Genomic DNA, 20,019 nt, shown 5'->3' on the forward strand with positions numbered 1-20,019 from the left:
CTAATTCTCTTTCTCCCTCTCTCCCACGCCTGTTGTCTATGTGTGTGTGCGTGCAAGAGGAATCCACCCACCCTCTCAAGAGGGGGTGCAGATAATGATTTGGGAACGTCTGAGCAGCACACGTGATATCTTTCTGCAATGTGTGCGTGGGTAGCCATAAAGAAGAAGCAGAACAGAGATGGGTTCATGCGTCGACGTGTGCGCGCGTGTCAGCGTCTGCATTTAAAGTTGTTTCAGAAGAAATAAAACCTGTGCAAAGTAAAAACATAATTAATTGCCTCTCATGTTTAACTTGTTTTAGCCTTGCTATCTTTTAGGAGAAGCGCAATAAATAAAGAAGACACAAATGAGCATAATGGGTTTTTAAAAATATATTCCTGCACTACACGATTTATTTCAAAACAAATTTACAAATTTAGACATCCCCTTTCCTTTCTTTTGCAAGAGATAAGTGAAGTTTTTTATTAGTACAAACATGAGCCAAAAAGCCTCTTTTCCAGTTAAATAAAAACAATTGTGGTATTCTGTATTCTGGGTAAAAACTATTTTTCTTGTTAGAGTAAAAACAGCTGTGATAAGTAAATGGCTTATGGCTGTCACTTTTTGTGGTCATAAACAAGTGAGGATCCAATTGGAAACACCGTAGGAGACGGAAAAATCAAATCCTGTATTTTCAAAGGGTAAACAGAAGGCTCTGCAGATATGAGGCAGGAAGTCTAAAATGTGTCCTAAAAGTCTAGGTAGGGTAGAAGGAAAACAAACTAGATTCAGGATCGGATTCAGGAATAACAGAGAGTTGTGATAATGACAAATACTGAGGTAGGACATGGAGAATAAATGAGCACAACAGGGAAAGGGATAATAAACCACATGTGAATTAAATCAGGACAGCAACCAGGGCAGACAAATGAACGAAAGGCGGACAGGAACTATTCTTCGAAATAAAGCAGAGAATATTAAAAGAAGTAAAAAGAATGAACTGTAAGATAAAGACAGGTGGAACAATGTAAAAAAGATGGGTGTACCTTCCAGGTCTGTGGCAGTGTCTTAAACCTGCATTCTTTCTAATGACCAGCAGGGAGAGAATCTGCTGGTTTCAAAAACACAGTCTGAATGTATAGAAGTCAGCCCTCTGCCTCTCTGATCCATTACCTCAGTAAAGACTTTTCTAGTGAAATTAAGTGCTCACTCACTAGTTTCAAGTCACACTGAAACTATCGAGACGTAAAAACCAACAATAGCACCTTTAAACTTCATTAGTATCATACCATGTTAACATTTGTAGCTGGTCAGTTTCTAATAAAACTGAAATGACCATGTAGTTGTCTTCAAACAATCTTATGTACTTATCTCTAGGATGATGTAAAAGCAATGCCAGGATTCCCCATGATAAAGGATTTCCAACACAGTGCTCTGAATCGACCTACACTGTTTTTGCAATGGATGGATGGATTCTTTGTGTTTCCTCTTCTATTTACATTTTAACTCTTGTTTCCTCTTTTCTTAGTATCATCAGGTATATGATGACCAGTTCATCAGTGCTGTGGTTCTTTCTCTGATCCTTGCTGCCCTGTTCGGCCTTATCTACCTACTAATGATCCCACAGTATGTAGACACACACATTCACGCACAAAATGTCCAATCATATTACGCAAAAAAGTTTGTGGGCCAGTTAGAAAAGGAGCTGTTTTTCATGGCATTTAGTGAAAACTGGGAAAGCCCTGCTCACACTCTTGTCTCTTTGTCTCTCAGAGGGATGCTGGTGCTGCTGCTGTTGGTGCTGTGTGTGTGTTTCCACGTGGCCTGTGTCATGTACCTTCATCTCACCAGTGTTCAGGTAAGACTTCCAGACCTCTTCCAGCAGCCTCACACGTGTAAAGATCACACTCTTAATACACTCTTTGTCAGTGGTTTTAGTCACTTTGTTGTTGCTTTGGGCCTCTTAATGACTATTTTGTGTCTTTTTGTTGTCTAATTCTTTAGGAAGTTACTTCATATGGCTTTAAAATAATTTTGAGTCTCTGTAATTGCTTTGCTTATGTTGGGGGGTATTTTGTATTTCTTTAAGGTAATTTTATATATATGTTCATTGTGGGTTTTTTTTATTTTAGAGTTGTTTTTTCATAATCTGACATTTCTTAGATAAATCAGTGTTTCACTATCACTACTATAACTTCATAGTTTTATTTATTTATTTTTATTTAGCCTCCTTTAGCATACACTTAGTGGTCTCACAAACCTTTTAGCATTTTAGCAGTCTTTGATTAATTATATTTTTGTGTGTGAAAAAAAAGCCTTCATATCGGAGCACCATAATCATTTTTGCATAGTGAGCGCATAATCTCCATATGACACTGTGGCATCATGCTACATTGAACTATCATCATACCCTTTAAGTGTCTCCTCTAATAGACCTGAACATAATGAGCCACACCACAAAATGCACTCATTTTATTTCCAGTCCTGGTTAATGATTTGTCCAAAATGCATTTAAAGTAGATAAACTGGTGCTTCATTTACTCCTTCTATTTTCCGCCTCCCTGCCAACCTCCCTTTCCCTTTCCTCTGGCTTTAGTGCCAACCGGGCTGCCTCACCATCCAGATCCGAACAGTGCTGTGTGTCTTCCTCGTTTTGCTCACCTACTCTGTTACCCAGGCCTGTGTGGTAAGTGTATATGATTTATATAAATGATATCATGGTCTGTGTTCAAAATCAGTTACTATTCACTATATGTAGTTTGGCATATTACCTATTCATGGTTGATATACCACAGTTATGTTGAGTGAAAGGAGTTGTCAGAGTTTCATCATTTCAGTTCTGGTCTAAGGAGCTCGGAAAGAATGCGATTGGACTTCTTTAAATTTTGTCACCTCTCATTCGTCTTCAGTTCAAGTAGGGATTGTCCCTTAATAGGGTCGTTGGTTACGGGTCAAACCACTGTGAGATCTTGCCTCACTCTACCTTGTGACCTCTATAGGTCACCTGACACAAGATGTGAGTAGGGGTTGAGGCCCCTGGGAGGGATATCAAAACTGCACTGGAGGTGGTCTCTTTCACTCCTCTTTCAAACCATCTGTCTTCTCTGTCCTAAATGTGAACATTGGCATCCTCGAAAGAGTGTCCTTTATCCTTAAGATGCAGATGTACAGCTCAGTCTTGTCCTGTCAAGGTGGCTCTTCTATGTTGTGCCATGCGTTTATGGAGTGGCTGTTTGGTTTATTCAATGAAGAAGTCAGAGCACTCCGTGCTGCGCTGCACAGCATATACTGTGCTGTTCTTCTTGTATTTGGGAGTTTTTTGTCTGAGGGTGTGGCTGGGTATGAGGTGCACTGGGGTGTCATGATTAGAGATAATTCTCCTGATTTTCTCTGACAAAACTTCATTGTTGGTCACGATTACAAATACCAAATCTGATTTGACTGCAACTTTATCAGAGAAGCGCTTGTGTCAGCACACCACTATTTTATTTGGATATTTTTTTCTTCTTTTGTTATTTTTCAAGGGAAATGCCCATATGATTTTTGTTTTAATAGTTAAAAAGTTGGCACCACTATAATCAGGATATAGGTAGCTTAGCATAGCAGAAGAAGAAAAAGTTACTTTAAGCTGATGTCACCCCAAAGGAATTTGCACCTTCTCCTGGGGATCTTTTTCCTGATAGTCAAATATATGAACTACTACATTATGAATGTACTAGTTTAGCATAGCAAAGAAACACAAATACTGGTAAAAACGGGCAGAACCCCTTTAACAACCTAATATGCAGACCAGTGTCTTAAGAAGATGGACGTCACATAGCCAGGCTTGCATTATTTCAGCTTGTCGTAGACCATTGAATTTGAACATTCAGCTTGATCAGTAAACAGTTTATGGCCTCTCCAGTCATCATATTGCACATGGGTGTACTCTAAAGATAAATGCGTGCATGCAGAATCTGTCTGTCTCCTTCTGCAAGGCAAATACGACCTGAGTGCACCAGCAGGTTGGTCTTACTGTTTATATTACACGGGAAGATAAGGTTCGGAAACAGAATCCAAAGGCATGGATTATCACACTGTACTTACGCTTTATTCAAATGTTCGTGGTGCTCTGTACCCAGACGTGATGTAGCAAAATAATTAGTCGAGGATCTCTTGGAAAGGAACAAATCAGGCACATAGATTGTTAAATTGTCTATTCAGGTTTCTAACCTTAATGCCATTAGATCAATGAGAAATTTATTATTTGATATTAAATGTTTTAGGATTTTTTTAAGATAAATTATCAAAGTAATTGTCTTTCAGGTGGGTTGTGTTCCCTGGGGTAAAGTTGGGACAAACTCCAACCGCTCTGTGGAGAACATCCCCGCAGACACTCTCATGGTTAGATCTGCTAACACCACAGCAACGGACCGGGCTTGTCCCAACATGGCCTATGCCTTACTCTCCTGTGTGGCGGGGACCCTCACCGTGATCCCTTACATTCGTGTCTCCTCGCTCCCCAAGATCCTCCTCCTCTTTCTACTCTCCATCACATATGCAGTTGTCATGGAGACCAGTGGTTACCGTCAAGCTGTGGGGTAAGCTGTGCTGTTAAGATTTGTATATGTAATATATGTAAGGTTTATGGTTATAGTCAGGTTTGGCTAAGTGTGCTAAGTACAAAAAAGTTGCTGTTATCCACAAGAACACAAGAAAGTACAAGACAAAAGTTCAAAATCCTATCAAATTATTATCAAAATATTAAAACAGTAGGAGAGGAATTGCAGCAAAATCTGACATATTTCCCTCATCAAAATACTCAGTGTAAAGTTCTGCTTTACATTGTATTTGCATTTGAAGCATGTATTTCTATGCATATTTTCCCACTTTATTCTTCCACTCCAACACATTTCAGGGCATTGTTTTGTATTGTCATGAGTTCTTCCCTACATAACAAAAATAATAAACATTATAAAAATGTTTTTATGTCTCCATCTTCCAGTGGTGGCTTTCTGCACACACGGGGCTATGACCCTGTTTTGGCAGTGTTGCTTTTTTCTGGAGCCCTGGCTCTGCATTCAAGACAACTGGACCTTAAATTGCGACTTGACTATCTCTGGGCAACTCAGGTGTGTGGCTGCTGGTACATTCAACATCCTGTTCTTGCTTCTAGGGTTCAGTTTTAGTAAGGATTTGATCATTGTAATACAGATTTGTGTTTTCTTTAGTGCCTATGCTCAGTCTTGGGTTGTCTCAGTGGATCATCAAAGCCTGGATGTTTCTATTTTGGGAAGATGCTGCATGTTTGTCTTGTCTGCAAATCATTATCTCCCTCTAGTGATAAGGACGGGCAATTACATCTCCTCTTTGCTGTAAGCTAGAGTACGCCATCATAGTGCTTAAAACTTAAAATGTCAAGATCAGTGCCACTTTTTAAAGGATCTGCTATGTGTGTGTGTGTGTCGCGTGATTGCTGATGTCATGCAGGCGGAGGAGGAGAGAGACGACATGGAAAAAGTGAAGCTGGACAACAAGAGGATCCTGTTCAACCTGCTGCCAGCTCATGTGGCTCAACACTTCCTGATGTCAAATCCCAGGAACATGGTGAGCATCTGCGGGCATGTCCAGGCTCATCCAACAGGGATCGTCAGTCTAAAGTGCGTAAGCACCTTTGAAATCAGAAAGCACACCCTGACACAGTAGGTGCTTTAGGAAGCTCTGAGGTTTAGGTTTGCTGACTTACAGGTCAGAAGGTGTCTAGATTTTTAGGTGACAAGTCAAGATTCACACCTGTTTGTTTTTTTTTTCAACTATTTTGCCTTTTAATGTAAATGTCTCAGTACAGTGCATGTATGTGGGTTTTGAGAAGTTTAGTTTCTGGTTTTGCATTTTCAGGAGCTTATATCTGAGGAATTTGAAGGTCGAAGGTGGAGGGAAAAATCTAAAAAGCATACATTTCTAAATTTTGTTATATCTTATCAATAGTTTTGTTCTGTTACAGTAATTCCAGAATTGCTGTTACTCAATCTGTTCTTTGAATTAGGAAGTAATTTCAAATTCAGTTTTTCACATTTTGGTTATCATCTTATGTCTTAAGTATTATGTCTACAAGAGATATGGTTAAATAATAATCTTGTTAGATTAATGAATAATAAAAAGACATACCAGTAAATCATATCATCTGTATGGCCCTTACAGGTCATACAGATTTGTAGACCCTTTGCAGGGACCATAGACTCCCATTGTTGGGAAATTATCTCAGCTGTTTAGGACAATGACACTGCTATCCTAACCATTTGTTTTGAAGCACTTAATTTTAGCATTTCAGTGACAACATGATGTCGTGCTAAAATAATTTTCTGATCATTATATAAGAGATAAGATAAGATAAGATAAGACTTTATTGATCCCACAACGGGGAAATTTTTGCGTCACCTCAGCTCAGGTACAGATACCAGAAGGAAATACAAAAATACAAATAAGTACAATCAATGAAAAAAGTAAGATAATATACTATATACAATGGTAGCATACACAGTATGTGATTATGGATATAGTTGGAAATATGGAAGACATAAACTATATAGCTTGGAAGGTCATGGAAGGTCCATTATGCATGAAGTGGTGACCGTGGATGTTCACAGTGTCCAGTGACTTATGACATCGTGATTGAGGAGTTATAGAGTCTAACTGCTGTTGGGATGAATGATCTGCGAAAGCGCTCCTTCCTGCAGCGAGGGAAGGAGTATAATCCAGTAACTCAGAATAAGAAGGAGAAATGAATTTAAACTGCAACTTGACGTGTTTGCAGAGACACACAACTGTGGGGATATGTGTTATGCTCGTTCCCACTGTAATAAAGTAGCGTTGCTAGATTAAAATGTCCTCATTTATTTCATACTGGGCCTTGGTGCAACCCCTTAGTTCTCTCTCAATCCCAAACCTTGCTCTTTAGCCTCATTCCCCTCAAGCCAGCTTAATATCATTGGCTGTGTACCTCAGATGACTAAAATAAAGGTACCTGTTCTCGGTGACATCATGCAGAACCAAGTGCAGATAAATATGCATGAAAGTGCAAGCAGAGAAGCCTGAGCTTTAGGCTTTTACATATGGCTTCATCATTTCAAACTTTATGCATATGACGGTAAATGTGAAAGCATGTGATAGGTTCCCTTTCATCTTCAATACCATTTTGAACAATAGAGGAGTTTTATGGCTACTGTGAGAGTACTGGAGGCTGGAATTTGTTAATAATAATAAAAAGATAAAATAGTTCCTTCAACAATCGGTGGGGCTATACATGAGACGATGTAGGATGGTCTGAGGCTGAGACTCGTAAACACAGGGGGGAGGAAGTCAGGAAGTATGTTTCCAGCACATTGGTGACCCCACAGAGTTACGGTGTATAGAAAGGCTTCCTCTCTTTCCTCTGGGCTAACGTTCACTCATATACTGTATTCATAACACAGCACAGTGGGACTCCACTGCCTGGAAGTTGTGCAGCTCCAGCATAATAATTTAACCAAAATTTTCCATGCACATGAAACTGCAGCTTTGACCTGCAGGCATGCTGATCTCATCTCATAAACGATCGTTGCATCATTTATGTAGCTCTAATGTATAGACGGTATTGTGATTCACGGCAGTTGATCTGCTTCACATTCGTCTTTATTTTCTAGCTCTATTACTTGTTTTAGTTTTGTCCCCTTTGCAATATGTCTTTCCTGAGGATTGTTGTATTGTTATTTCTTAAGGGGGCAGTTAAACCAAACGACACAAAACAATATGTTTTTAAATAGACTATAAAAATATTTTTAGTCATGTCACTGCAAGAATTCCCAGCACTTAGATACTCTCAGATTTAGTGAAAATCATTGCACAGATATCTGCTAAACAAGTCAAGATAAACTGATATTACTATTATTACTTCTTATTTTAACTTTAATGTATTAATGTAGCAAATATGCCCTTCACATTGTTTTAACATATGTAACAGTAATAGTACAAATCAGTGGTTGTTACCTTAACATTTGATCTGGGTCACTGGGATGAGCAAGTGACCGGTATGCTGAAAAGCTACTGCAGGGGTCCATGTTTAAGTCAACCCTGCACCATTTCCTGCTTGTTGTTCCCTCCTCTCTCTCCTGCCTACTTTGCTGTTGTTTCAACAATAAAGTCTAAAGGGACTAAAATCCCTGACTGCTCATTTTGGTTACAGCTTAGAGCGAACTTAGACAGCAAACTGTGTCAAAGGTCTTCCAAACTTGGGGCTTCTTAAGGACATTGGGGCTGTTTTTGCTTTCTTTTCATTTGAATTAAAAGGTCTGGATCTGTTCTTAAACTCTTCCACAGACTTTGCTGTATATGTTAAATTAACATATATTTATTAGGAAAGGGTGCTTTTGATGTGTATTAAAAATGCTTTGGTTCAATGTGTTTACACCTGCTGCATCTGATTGATTATGCATCAGTATTTTACAGATATAATGACATTAAGGTTGTCTTAAATCTTGTTTTCCTTGCAGTAAGAGAATATGCAAATATCAAAATCAGGATGTTCAACTGAAGAGCTCCCCTAAGCTTGACTTCAGCTGGTAGTTTCCAGTGAGTGCATATAGTACAGTTCTGTCAGGAGGATTGTATTTAAATCAGCATCCCATCAACTGTAGTATGTATTTGGTGATTTGGCTTTAGTCTGGGACGTTCCTGCCCTTCAGTGAGCATTCACAGAAAGCCAAAAGACAGTGAAACCATCTACAAGACCCAACACAGTTTAGAGCAGGCATCACTTACAGAGAACTAATAGTAATACTATTACATGGAGAATCCAAGGTGAAAGTACGTTACAAAGTGTTTGTCAGAGGGGAGCAGAAAATGAAGCGGCCAAAATAACTAACATGTCATTTACCAATCAGGCATCAGCTGATGTCTGCTGTCAGTGATATTAGTTGATCCACCAGGGTTGCTAGCTAAACTTATATGTAGTCATCTAAGTATGCTTTGAAAAAACTAATGCAAGCACACACGCCCATAATAGAGGGAAAACAGGGACTTTTTTGTGAGTGAAGGAAAATGAAATGTAACTTCAGTGGTTAGTGGTACACAATGAGAAATTATAGTGACAATTTCAGGAGAAATGCACCAGGGATAGTAGTATATTGCTAAGAGTATGAAAGCAGGGGGAAAAGAATCCTTCAACAGTTGTCTTTCAACTTGTCACACTCTCCCCCACTCAAAAAATGTCACCCCGACATTATACCAACAAATTGCTTTTCAGTCTATATTCTCTTGTAGTCAGGACATCAACAGTAGAGTGAACCAATGTAATAATGTGGGTTTAACACCTGGGTTTAACACCTGTTTCACCACAGTCCATCACTGGTGACTGCAGACAAAGTCTATAACCAGTCCATATGTGAGTCTTCACAAAGTCTATTGTCTATGGTTATAATCCACAGATGGGGAAAAGTTAATGTCTTTTTCTTGATGACAGTCTGTAAGTACAGTTCTCAAGTCATCAGTGAAAAAGTGTCAACTTACATTTGCTGGAGTCCATACAAACCAATGGGCTGGGTGCAGTATGACTGCACAGCTGGAAACCATGGAACAAGGCCCGGGTACACAGGAAGCAGTTGCGGTACTGGCTAAACACTGTAGCAAGATGGGGTGCCCAGTTGGTCATACGTCATCCGTCTTGGCGGGTGTCTCTCTCGCTGTGGCCACTGAGGCGTCTCCTCCTCAAGTCTCTCGAGTACAACAGGTGGAGGACGGGCAGGTATGTCACCTGCAGTGGGCTCTGCCTCCTCACAAGTTGTCTCCATGACAGCTGGGTAAGGCGCCTCCAGATGGTCTCCAGCAAGAGGCTCTGGTGTTGGTACAAGAGCAGGGACCGAAGCTGCGGGCTGAGATGTTGCTGTGAGAAGTTCTTGTTCTGATGGCTGGGACACAGGTTGACGTGGTGCGTAATGACAGCGGTATTCATCAACATTGCCCTCACCATCAGAGTCTGGCACAACAGCAACGGGGGGCGATCGTGGCTCAAGAGTTGGGAGTTCGCCTTGTAATCGGAAGGTTGCCGGTTCGAGCCCTGGCTCGGACAGTCTCTGTCATTGTGTCCTTGGGCAAGACACTTCACCTACCGCCTACTGGTGTTGGCCAGAAGGGCCGATGGCGCGATATGGCAGCCTCGCTTCTGTCAGTCTGCTGTGGCTACAACTGTAGCTTGCCTCCACCAGTGTGTGAATGGGTGGATGACTGGGTGTGTAAAGCGCCTTGGGGTCCCTAGGGGGGACTAGTAAAAGCGCTATACAAATACAGGCCATTTATCAGTCTTTTTCTGTTCATGTCTTGTACGATTATCTTTTTTCAAAAGGTAAGTGGTCACATGACATAAGCAAGTTTCTGTGAAGCACTCTAGAGCGCCCTCTGCCTCTCTCCGGTCTTACCTTGTAGATAGGGACGTCAGGCCCCATTTGTCTGACTACTGTGTGAACAGTGTCCTCCCAATAGTCTCTCAGTTTCCCTGGGCCTCCTCTACGTGTCAAGTTTTTGACCAGAACTCTCTCACCAGGTTGTAACACAGAACTCCTTACTTTTGTGTCGTAGTGTCTTTTGCCCTTTTCAGCAGCTTTCTTTGCATTCTCATTTGCTATAGAGTATGCTTGTTCCATGCCCTTTCTCCATTTTTCAACATAGTCTCTGTGGTCACTAAAATCTACTGGTAGCCTGGGTGACCGTCCAAACAGTAGGTAAAATGGGGAGTAGCCAGTGACTTCACAACGTGTGCAATTATATGCGTACATTAACTTGTTGATAGATTCCTTCCAGTTTGACTTTTGTGTTTCAGTTAGCGTTCTAAGCATTTGCAACAATGTCCTGTTCATACGTTCAACTTGACCGTTCCCCATTGGGTGATAGGGTGTTGTCCTAGAACCGGCCATGCCACACAGTTTCTTGAGCTGACTGAATAGCTGATTTTAAAATTCACCTCCTTGGTCATGGTGAATGCAACAGGGGAAGCCAAACTTTAGGGCATAGTCATTGAATATCAGGTTTGCAGCAGTTTTGCCTGACTTTGAGGTGGTGGCATAGGCTTGCGCAAAATGTGTGAAGTGGTCAGTTATCACTAGAATATATTCATAACCGCTTTTGCATTTTTCAAGATGGAGAAAGTCTATACACACCAGCTCAAAGGGCTGCGTAGTTACAATGTTTGTTAAAGAAGCTCTTGTTTCATGGCTGGGCTTTTTCTGCTTTACACAGGAACAAACGTTGGTCACAAAATGCTCGATGTCTGCCTGCATGTGTGGCCAAAAGAAGCGTTCACGTATCAAAGACACTGTGCGATCAACACCTTGATGGCTAGGGATGGGTATTGATAAGATTTTCACGATTCCGATTCCATTTTCGATTCTGTTTAAGGATTCGATTCTTTATCGATTCTCTTATCAATTCTTTTTTTTAAAAAGGAGAACACTAAGGTCGATCAGCTTAGAACTTTGTTTTATATCTTCTCTTTGAACAAGATAGAAATTTAGGAGTAACATGGCTTTACAAACCCAACAGTGAGATCTTAAGAGATCCAGCCTATGGCTCTTCAATGGGGTGTCACAGGGTCCCCAGGAAAAAAAATTGTAAATGTAAAATAATAAAATAAATATTCTTCTGTAGCAATAACAAAGTATAACATAAATTATTCTGTAGCAATTACACAAGAATATCCAGTAATGTCCCTGCCTACAATTAAACACATTCACTTACCGAAAATTGGGGGCATCTGCTGTGGCAAATGGGTGCAAGCCTTTTACCACAAACTTAGTCACTGCTCGGTGACATTCGTCTATCCTGGCCTGAAAGGAGACGCTACCGGTAGACTGCAGGGAGAACTACCAGCATCTGAGCCAGCCAGACTCTGTCTGTCTCTCTCATCATGGTCACCTAAATGCACAGTAATGGCAGGTTTTGTAATAAGGCAGATCGCGCTAACATAAATATGCACTCTTAGTTGATTATTCACCTGCCGCATTAACGGGAGAGGACGTGCAAACGTTACCGCTGCTGCTGGGTTGAAATTCACGAGTCCGGAGCGGAATTAAAAACACGACATTCATTTAAGGTTATCGTGTGTTTTGTGAGCAAATGCTTTTGCATATTCGTAGCGTTTCCTCCCTTAAATGAAATATCTACTTTGCAAGTATTGCAAGTTGCCCTGTTGTCTTCCGTTCTCGTAAAGTGTAATCAAACTTTTGAGCGTTTCAGCCACCATGTTTCCTGCCAGGTAAATGATGCTCCGCAACGTGGTGACGTGATTCGGGGCGACTGGAATCGATAAGGGAATTGTTTGCAAAAATGGGAAACAATTCCAAGGAATTGAAACAGTAGGAACCGGTTCTCAACAAGAACCGGTTTTCGATACCCATCCCTATTGACGGCCCATATTATTGTGCAGCTCTTCAATTACAGTCTTTTTGAACTGATCTGGCAGGACTAGCTGTTTCTGGGCAGAAGTGAGTCTGTACAAGATGCCATTGTTATCTAGTCTTAACTTGCCCCACTCTCTGAACAAGCATTTTGTCTTAGGGTCAAATGTTCTTAGCTCTTTGGGCAGTGGTTTTGAATCGGTCTGTTTACACTGTAATACAGGGCTTATAACAGGATCAGACTTTTGCGCTTCATTAACCCTTTAAAGCCGGTCAGAGCGGACACGCTCTGTTTTGCGTAACTATTTTTAAATCCCGGTAGCTCTGCAACCACGTAATCTAGCGCAATAATTTTTTTTGCATATGAAACCGGAGGAGTTGTACTTTCATCTTATGCCATCAGCTTGTCCTAGGTCACAGTTTCCTTCCACATATAGCTTTGCAAAAACTGCATAAAAAACACTTGCGGCAACAAAAACATAATATTCCAGAAACACGCTTTGCCGATCCGATCAGCTGTTTGTAACACTTCCTACGTCCATCAGCGTGAACTATCACATGTCCGGCATGACCTGCCCGAAACCGGAAGTGACGTCATTTTGCGGAAATGTAGTTTTTTACCATCGTGGCCTTATGAGCCTACACTTGTGTTTTTAAAAGTTGTATTTGACTTTATGACTTTCTGTGTCGTTTCTGGGATGCTTAGGACTCATATTGCACTGCTGGAAATATTTTATTTTGATGCATATGCTGTTATTTTGCAAATTTGCACTATAATATATTTTTTCGTTTTTCCTGCAGTATATGAAAATTGGTGTATCTCAAAAATAAAACTATGAAGACACTTAAAATAAATTTCCTTTGGTGGGAAACTAGTTTGTGCAACTTTTTTGTATTTACAGTTTTGAGGGATAAGCCTCTTAAATTTCTCTAACTAGAAATATATGTTAAAAAATCAAAAACGATTTTAAATTTTTTTGTAGTTTATTGCACTTTTTTGCAATTTATGTAATGACTATGCAGTTAATGCAGACATATTATTAAAATGTGGGCTATAATGGTTGTATTGATGTATAGCAACTTGAAATGCTCCAAAAAATGGCTCCACAGCATGTAAAAATATACTATAAGCTCTGGCGGACTTGGTTCTATGGTAGGTCTTAAAGGGTTAAGCTGTTCTTTTGGTATGGGTGTGAATGTTGCTTCTGCTGGCTCACCTTCTGCTGTGACTGACATTGCTGCAGCTGAGAGTGTCCATGTGGCAGGTGTGTTTTTCTGTGCCTCAATGGCCTGGATAGCAGCTGTGATAGTGTCCGGTGGCACTTCCTCAGAGCAGTCTCTCATTAAGGTTTCTACATCAAGTGGCATTCTTGATAAAGCATCTGCGTCACCGTTTTCCTTCCCTGGTTTGTACTTAATGGTGAAGTGAAAATCAGCGAGCTCAGCGACCCATCTTGATGTGGTGGCATTCAGTTTGGCTGTTGACAAAATGTATGTTAGCGGGTTGTTATCGCTATAGACAGTAAATGTTGGGGCATAGTACAAATAGTCTCTGAATTTGTCAGTGATAGCTCACTTCAATGCTAAAAATTCTAGTTTTCCTGCATGGAAGTGGTAGTTTTTTTCAGCCGCTGTTAGAGTACGGGAGCCATAAGCAATAACTCGCAGCTTACCATCTTGTCTCTGGTACAAAACGGCGCCTAGCCCTTTGTGTGAGGCGTCTGTGTGTACGATGAACGGCTGTGTGAAATCTGGGAACCCCAGCACTGGTGGGTGGAGCAAACAGTCTATTAGTTCCTCAAGCGCACGTTGATGCTGGTCAGTCCACACGATTTGTTTTGAGGAGGGCACAACTTGACTGGCTCTCTTTGGTCTTGCCCTTGGCCCTTTTGTGGTGTCTGAGTTCTCTGGGGTTTTGACAGCTTTTAACAGTTCATACAAACGACCTGCTTTTCTGGAGAAGTCTTTTATGTATTGTCTGTAGTAGGAGAGAAGGCCTAACATTTTTCTGAGCTGACCAACATTTTGTGGTTTTATACCTTTGAGTGCTTTGACTGCTTCAAAGTCTGCAGGATCCACTTTACTGCCCTCTGCAGACACTATTCTGCCCAAATAGCGCACCTCAGACTTAAACATGTCACACTTACTTGGCTTAAGCTTTATACCAAAGCCTCTCAATCTCTGGAGCACTTTTCTCACATCCTCCAAGTGATCTTTGAACGTTTTGCTGTAAACTAATGTGTCATCCAGATAGGGGATGCAGATGTTGTCGCGCAGCCCATCCAGGCACTCTTCCATACAGCGCTGAAATGCTGCAGGGGCATTCATAAGTCCAAAGGGGATGCGAATCCACTTATATAATCCCCAGGGGGTCACAAAAGCAGTGAGTGGACGACTTTCTTCTGACATGAACCCCTGGTGGTACGCTTTCCCCTGACCTAAAAGCGAAAACCAGGAGTTTCCACCCAAACTGTCCATAATGTCCTGGACGCGTGGGATGGGCTGGCAATCAGGATGGGTTTTCCGATTCAGGTCTCTGTAGTCTATGCACAGTCTTAAAGTACCATCTTCTTTTCTAACACAAACGACTGGTGAGGAATATGACGAGTCTGACTTTCAGACCCAGCCTTGTGCTATTAAATCATGCAGGTAACTTTTCATCTCTTGGTAGAGCGGCCGTGGCACAGATAGGTATGTGCGTTTGACTGGTTCGTTGTCTTTGAGTGAGATGGTCATTTTCAATACAGCCTATATCAGCGGTCCCCAACCCCCGGGCCTCGGACCGGTACCGGTCCGTGAGTTGTTTGGTACCGAGCCGCGAGAGTTGAGGCTCAGGTGTGAAATATATGGTTTTCAGGGTTTTTATCAGTTTTCAGCGTTATTTTGTTATCGTTTTTATTGTTAACTCGGTTTTCCTTGGTCTTTTCACGTGTGTTGTGAATAAAACTTCTTTTTTTCGGTACCGCTACTAGTTTTATTTTGTTGTATTTATCCGCGACACCTTAAAGGCCGGTCCGTGAAAATATTGTCGGGTATAAACCGGTCAGTGGCGCAAAAAATGTTGGGGACCGCTGGCCTGTATCATTGTCTGTTTTAGAGAAAGAATGGCATTCTTCTCTGAGCATCTGTTTCGCTAATACTCTCTGCTCTTCACCCAGGTGGCTAAGAGCTACAGGTGGGTCCCACTCTTCAGTAGAGCTACACTGGGCTTGTATATTTGTCTGGTTAACAGTAGCTACAGATGCGGCTTTTTCATACACCTGGGCAGGTAAAACAGCTGTAATAGTCTGAACCGAGCCAACTAATGTACGGCCTGGTATGACAATTTCATGGTCAGTGGGGTTAGAGACACCTAGTGTTATGACAGGTAAAGTACCCTTCTTAACTTTAACCAAAGTGTCAAAAAACTCAAGATCGTCTGGCCACTGAGGATTTAAGTCTGGCTCAAATATCATGACCATGTCTTGTTTAAATGGCCCTGCTGCTATATGACCCTCAACATGCATGTGGCTTTGTTTAGGTACAGTAATACAGTCTTTCTTTGTCATCACTTTGTACTCGTCAACTGTATCTGCACTAACAGCCTGTATAAAAGCTTTCACCTTGTGTCTTTTGAGGCTGTGAAATGCTTTTCTCTGTGCTGTACAGTTTAGCTTGGTCAGTCTTATTCACAATGTATTCAATGATATTGTAACCTATAATAGGGCATCTGAGCTGAAAACCTTTCATTACCAACATGGGGATGGTCAATTTCTCAGTTTGTTCAGTTCCGGAAACAAGTTGGAAGGTTGTCTCAACCCACCCAAGATATGGCATGTCGGTCCCATTTCCTGTGGTCGGGGTGAGTTCAGATGTGTCCATAATATCGGCTACATCTCTTAGTTCTGTTTGTGGCAAATAGTCCTTTCTCCATTTCTCATCGATGATCGACACCTGTGAGCCTGAATCCCATAGAGCTTGAAGCCTGTGGCCGTCCAGGAGACACTCAACCAGACATTGCCTGCCCACCAGAGATGTGACTTTGTGAGGGGTGTTTACATGAGCTGGCAGCAGTGGTACCTGAACAGTCTCATTGTCTTTGTTAGTCTTTAAGCCAGTGCATTGTCTCTTATGTTGTCTCCAGTGTTGCTTCTGGCATGCTTTTGAACAATAAAGTGCGTTTTTACATGCTGAACACTGTCTCATGCCTGACTTTTCTTGTTTACAGTTGGAGCAATGTTGGGACTTGTGGATGATGGGCATGGTTAACACTCGTCCCTCGGTGGTAACCATTGCTGGTTTAAATGTTTCTCTTTATATGGTCTCATACCTCTGCTTCTACATCCAGCCTGAAAGTGTTCTCTACTCCCATAGAGGTAGCAGTGTGTGCAGCATTCGTTTCTTGTTCTTCTTGTCTTTCCTTTCTGCCTCATTGGCACAAGCCATATTTAACCTCTCTAACAGGAGTTCATCAGGTGTCTTAGAGTCTAACAGGAGTGGCTGCATATCTATCCTGACACTGTCACTCTGGAAGCCCGTGAGTATGGTGTGCAAACACATACGCTGGACTAAAGCTGGGTCGTATTTGAGTCCTGACTCTGACTCTTGGGAAGCAAATAAGACTTTCTGCTTTAGATCTAAAACTCTCATCAGGAAGCTTTGAGCAGTCTCTTTTGGGGTCTGTACTTCAGAGGCAAGTTGTTTATAGAGTTCGGTGGCGTTCTTCTCTTGGAAATGGGAGCGCAGGATGCAGCGTAGAGTCGTAAGGGTGAGTTGAGCTTTTCCCTCCAAATAGCTGCGTAGTTGTAGACCTGGCAAGATAGCTCTGATGACAGCATCTACAATGTCAAGCTCTGAGTAGCCTCTGCTCAGTCCATTTTCGATCTGGTGAGCAAGACTGGAAAATGTCAGTTTATCTTTTTGACCTGGTTCACCAATCTGGCCTGATATTTTGAAATCTTTCTGCCAGTAAGGGCTTGGTCGTTGGGGGGCACTTGACACAGATGAGTTAGGGACAGAGCGATTAGCTTGGGAGTGAGAACTAACCGCTGTGTTAACTGCATTAGCTGTCTCTGTTACCAGTGAGATTGCAGTGTTTAGTTGCTCTCTGTGCCCTGAATAACCCCTTCCATTTGCATTTGGTTCAGTCTCAACAATTGTCTCTTTCATTACTTCAGCAATCTTATCATTAAGCAACAACAGTTCTGACATTCCATCATCCTCAAGTACTGTTATACCTTCTCTCTCCATGTGTATTTGAATGTGTGTTAGCAGTGACAGTTTTTCTGCTAACATCTATTTTCTCTGCAATGCCAAGGAACTCGCAGATTGACACCAGTTGATCTTTGGATAGAGTGTGCATTTCACGCACAACCTCTTCTTGCAGCTCTTCCACGGAAGACATTGTGGCAGTAGGCAGGAAGAATGTTGTTTTTGCAGCCCCTGATGATCTCTGGCTAGCCTCAGGAAACATGTGCTAAAACACAGCTACCAGTGCGCCTCGATAGCAAACTTTCCTCACTGCAGTCTGCCTGGGTTGTAGGGCTGGGCTATATCATACCGTTCACGGTAATACCGGTGTAATTTTGGGCAACAATAGGAAAATATAATATCGCAATAGAATATGGGTAAAACGCACATGCGCAGTGCCTTTGTTTACATACGCACATGGCGGCGACGGAGAATGAGAAGAGCGAAAGTGGATCGTTAAATGAAACGGATGAACCAGAATTGATTTGTAAAAATGCTGCAACTTCAGTGGTGTGGAACTGGTTTGGCTTTCGTCCGTCAGATACACAACAAAGCACTATTTTTGGTAGCGCATGCTAGCGGGCCGTCGTTATTACCATGTTGTTTGGAAAATACGGCACACTTAAAATCAATCCTTTGATTTTTCTGAAAATCGACAGTGCCCCTTATAATCCCGTGTGCCTTATGTATGAATTCTGGTTGTGTTTACTGACCTCGAAATGATTTTATGTCGTACACGGCGCTCGAAAATCTGTCAAATGTTTTAGTACGACTTTGCTAAGCTACGAAGCCGCACCGCTTGATGGATTGTCGGAGCATTAGGGCTATATTAGGCAGGCGCCTCGTGGAGTGATACGTACTGTGCTTCAACATAATATTACCGTATTGTGTGTGTATAACCTCTTTTTAAGTTTTGTGGATATTATACATGGTTATGCTGAGGATATGTCGGCCAATTTCCACTGGAAATGCCTGTTGGTTAAACTGTCAGCAAGGAATTTGCACTGTTACATTTTTATATAACTTTAATGCACATAAAAAACAGCTGCTTGTTTAAGTGAAAATACATTGATGAGGTTTTTTGCACTAATAAATTTGTGGAGTTGTAAAATATTTTGTCTAGTGTCAATTATATCGTCAGTTATATCATTATCGCAAATTTTCAAATGTATATCGTGATAAATATTTTTGGTCATATCGCCCTGCTCTACTGGGTTGTATGGGGGGATTTGGCTGGCTTGGACTACGATGTGCAGATGTGGACACCGGACATCTAAGCAGCTATCCCAGCGGTGCCTCCAAATGTTACACCCCTGAAAACAGGGGGGAAAAGAATCACGAGAGTGAATATGACTTGTGTCTCTCATGCAGTCGTTTATTGCAGTGCAAATAAACAGAAACGTTTCACGTTCTGTACTGCTTAATGTCACATGGTGGAAGAAAATCACTAAATAATAAACCAAAATACTAAAGTGCTTACTATATATGCCAGAACAGGTTTCCTGAGAAAATGGCTGACAATAGCGGCGTTTTTAGCTCCTGCTGTTATCTTACTGGTCATTACACAGTACCTAACTGGGGCTCAAAACCGCCATGTATATGTGCACAAAACTGTAATATAATGCTTCTAATGCTTACAAAACAATGAAGGATTACCTCTTAAATATCTTAACAGTGTACACATTGGAAATATATCAACTTTTAAACACTTTTACCTGAAAACAGGGGGAAAAGAATCACTATGGACATCAGGATGAAGCATGTTTATTTGTTGGGGTTGTGATGGCACTGGGTCACTGCTATTTAATACTGACAACAGTCTTGCTCAAAGATTCAGTAAGCTAGCACAATCTTCCATATGCAAATATTTTTTCTTCTTTGGTAGTATGGGTTGTTGAATTGTTTTTATTGAATTGTTCTACCCTGCAGGATCTGTACTATCAGTCGTACGCTCAGGTCGGAGTGTTGTTCGCCTCTATCGCCAACTTTAATGATTTCTACATCGAGCTGGATGGAAACAACATGGGAGTTGAGTGTCTGAGGCTGCTCAATGAGATCATCGCTGACTTTGATGAGGTGACTGAAATAGTTTGTTCCATCAGATCATCCATAAATCTGCAGCATTTTATATGTTTTTCGTGTAGTGAATCTTCTGGCCAGCAGTGCAATTTTCAGAGATGATATGGCTATGACCAAGGGAAAATACTGTTTATTTATGGAATATAAAAAGCAATGGTGGCAGCTGGGAAAATAAGGAATTACTTACAGATGATTTTTGGCTAACTTGAATCTATAATCAGCTGCACAAAGCATTCCTTTACTCAAACATGCCAAACAAGTCCATTTTAAATTGTATTCAGATTTGTTTGTCACTTTTAATATACACTCACACTCACCACTTTATTAGGTA

General features: G+C 41.3%; 1 protein-coding gene across 2 annotated transcripts in view; it reads left to right on the forward strand.

Moving 5' to 3' along the window:
• LOC146555171 (adenylate cyclase type 1-like) overlaps positions 1 to 20,019 on the forward strand; it is a 64,380-nt gene that overhangs the window by 35,009 nt on the left and 9,352 nt on the right. Inside the window, exons 10-17 of one of the 2 annotated variants that reach the window (XM_085251809.1) lie at positions 1,508 to 1,605; positions 1,753 to 1,837; positions 2,576 to 2,665; positions 4,285 to 4,559; positions 4,964 to 5,090; positions 5,190 to 5,333; positions 5,449 to 5,565; positions 19,539 to 19,685. In XM_085251809.1, coding sequence (XP_085107935.1) covers positions 1,508 to 1,605; positions 1,753 to 1,837; positions 2,576 to 2,665; positions 4,285 to 4,559; positions 4,964 to 5,090; positions 5,190 to 5,333; positions 5,449 to 5,565; positions 19,539 to 19,685 — 1,083 coding nt within the window. The remainder of the gene's footprint in view (positions 1 to 1,507; positions 1,606 to 1,752; positions 1,838 to 2,575; positions 2,666 to 4,284; positions 4,560 to 4,963; positions 5,091 to 5,189; positions 5,334 to 5,448; positions 5,566 to 19,538; positions 19,686 to 20,019) is intronic. The other variant, XM_085251808.1, reaches the window with a different exon arrangement.

This window comes from Mchenga conophoros, linkage group LG17 (genome assembly GCF_057382185.1).
Source record: "Mchenga conophoros isolate Kocher_MC1m ecotype Shallow Benthic linkage group LG17, M_conophoros_male_GT1.1, whole genome shotgun sequence".
Taxonomy (NCBI): Eukaryota; Metazoa; Chordata; class Actinopteri; order Cichliformes; family Cichlidae; genus Mchenga; species Mchenga conophoros.